Genomic DNA, 2,051 nt, shown 5'->3' on the forward strand with positions numbered 1-2,051 from the left:
GAGTTTTGTTTTTCTGTTCCTGACAGATGCTCACTGATCAAGAGAAGGTCCGAGTTGTGTCGGGTTTTATTCTGCACTCCCCGCCTGGAGAATTCAATGAAGTTTTCAATGATGTGCGAGGATTACTCAACAATGATGTTCTTCTCAAGGATGATGTGTCCAAAGCGTTCGTCCAATACAACAAAGAACAACTGACACCCGTCAAGTTGAACAACAGTGATCTTCCAGTCCTCATCAGTGAACATAATGATCTTGGTAATGGCAGGTTCTATGATCCGCGCTCCAAGCAATCCTTCAAGTTTGATCATTTGCGTATTGAAGCTTCGGATCTGGAAAGCTGGGAGCCGGATAACAGCACAGAGACATGGAGAAGTTTGATTGAACTCGAGTTGGATACATACACAGCAAGTCACTACAAGAACGGAACCAGTAGTGTGTTTGCCAAGAAACAAGGAGAGACCCTTCAGATCAATGCTTGTATTGAAGATCATCAGTTTCAACCTAAGAACTATTGGAATGGACGTTGGCGCTCTTACTGGACTATTAACATCGAGGGTAACAATGTAGAAGTGAAAGGGAACCTCAAGGTACAGGTTCATTATTACGAAGATGGGAACGTCCAACTGGTCAGCTCCAAGGACATCAAGGAAACAGTCGTGGTGACGAGTGAGGAGCAAACGGCTAGAGAAATAGTGAAACTCATTGAAGAATCAGAGACAGCTTATCAGCAAGCAATATCCGAGAACTACATGACCATGTCAGACACGACATTCAAAGCATTGAGACGACAACTCCCTGTGACCAGGATGAAGATTGATTGGAACAAAATAGTCTCCTATAGCATTGGTAAAGAACTCAAGAACCAGTGACATCCCTGGACTCAAACCCACTAATATATTCTATATTATTCTTTACTAACTATTAGATTATGGGTCTGTACATAGTATATTATAAAATATTCTAACGTTCAACCGTAAATCAGGAAAGGTACGTTTTGCTCGGCGCAATATTCGTACTATGTTGAAATTATCACCGTCCCTTTTATGAATGGGACTGTTTGTTCCGGTCTGTTGCTCGTAGTATTGTAGTAATACAGTCTCATTCATAAAAAAATGATAAATGCACACAAAACTTTGCTGTCGAAGAAACATGAGTGTACCGTAAACCTACGAAGCATAGCGTACCTTGTGAATACCTACAAGTCTATTGCCTATTTCATAAAGAACTTCAAACATTATTATAATACTGAGAATTACTCTTTGTAGACATGACGTAATATTACAAAGAAAAACATTGCATTGGTAGTCCAAAAAAAAACATGTCATACTCGAGAGGTGATGTCATTTCAATAACGAAGAATTCGCGAAGTTGAATTGTATGATTCTCGCGGGAAACTGTCGGAAACGGAACCCAGCTCCCATTTTGGAATCTTACATATTCTCGAGAGTTCATTGCTACGGTCTGTTTGCAACGCTCAATTATTGTCTACCGCGGCTGTTCTACTACCTAACCTTTTCTGGGGTTTCAATCTAGCAATGAGTGCCCATGATAAAGTAAGTCCAACTCCCATTGGAACTTGAAATGGCGCCTGTACTAAACTGTAAGGAAATCCAAGATGGTGTGCCATCAGAATCTGTTCCTTTTCCGAAAGGAAAATACAACTTTGCTCTATAGGCTTCATGAGAGCCGTGGGATTCTGAAGCAATACACGCGTATTTCCGGGATGATCTGTTTCCTATACCGTGTGGTCTGACGTATTGGAGGTTTTGGTTGGTAGGCACTGGTAGGGCTAGGGAGTAGGGCCCGATTTGCTTTCAGCAAGCGGAAGCAGTGAGTCCAACATAATATGGCGGGAGCCTGGTGTGGGTTTGTGAAGATGGTTCACATTTTCATACACCCACACTAGGACCCGTCATCTAGCCATGAGGGTTCCTACCAATCGTCCAGACTCTCAGTATAGTTTCTCTTCTAAAAAAAAAAAAAAACCGGGAAAAGGGGGAAAAAATTGTCGGCCCCTTGGATCCCCACTTGGACAGGTTCGACTGTATGTA

At 42.0% G+C, this 2,051-nt stretch overlaps 1 protein-coding gene across 1 annotated transcript; it reads left to right on the forward strand.

Moving 5' to 3' along the window:
• Positions 1 to 8: 8 nt before the first annotated feature.
• LOC103511100 (F-actin-capping protein subunit alpha) lies at positions 9 to 1,854 on the forward strand. Its single transcript, XM_008475810.2, has one exon. It carries the CDS (start codon positions 27 to 29, stop codon positions 867 to 869), a length of 843 nt encoding a protein of 280 aa, XP_008474032.1. The 5' UTR covers positions 9 to 26; the 3' UTR covers positions 870 to 1,854.
• The last annotated feature ends 197 nt before the right edge of the window (positions 1,855 to 2,051 follow it).

Source organism: Diaphorina citri, unplaced genomic scaffold (assembly GCF_000475195.1).
Source record: "Diaphorina citri unplaced genomic scaffold, Diaci psyllid genome assembly version 1.1 scaffold675, whole genome shotgun sequence".
Lineage (NCBI taxonomy): Eukaryota > Metazoa > Arthropoda > Insecta > Hemiptera > Psyllidae > Diaphorina > Diaphorina citri.

Excerpts from the sequence above, each read along its gene's own strand:
- LOC103511100 (XM_008475810.2), top strand. The coding sequence starts at position 27 with ATGCTCACTGATCAAGAGAAGGTCCGAGTTGTGTCGGGTTTTATTCTG.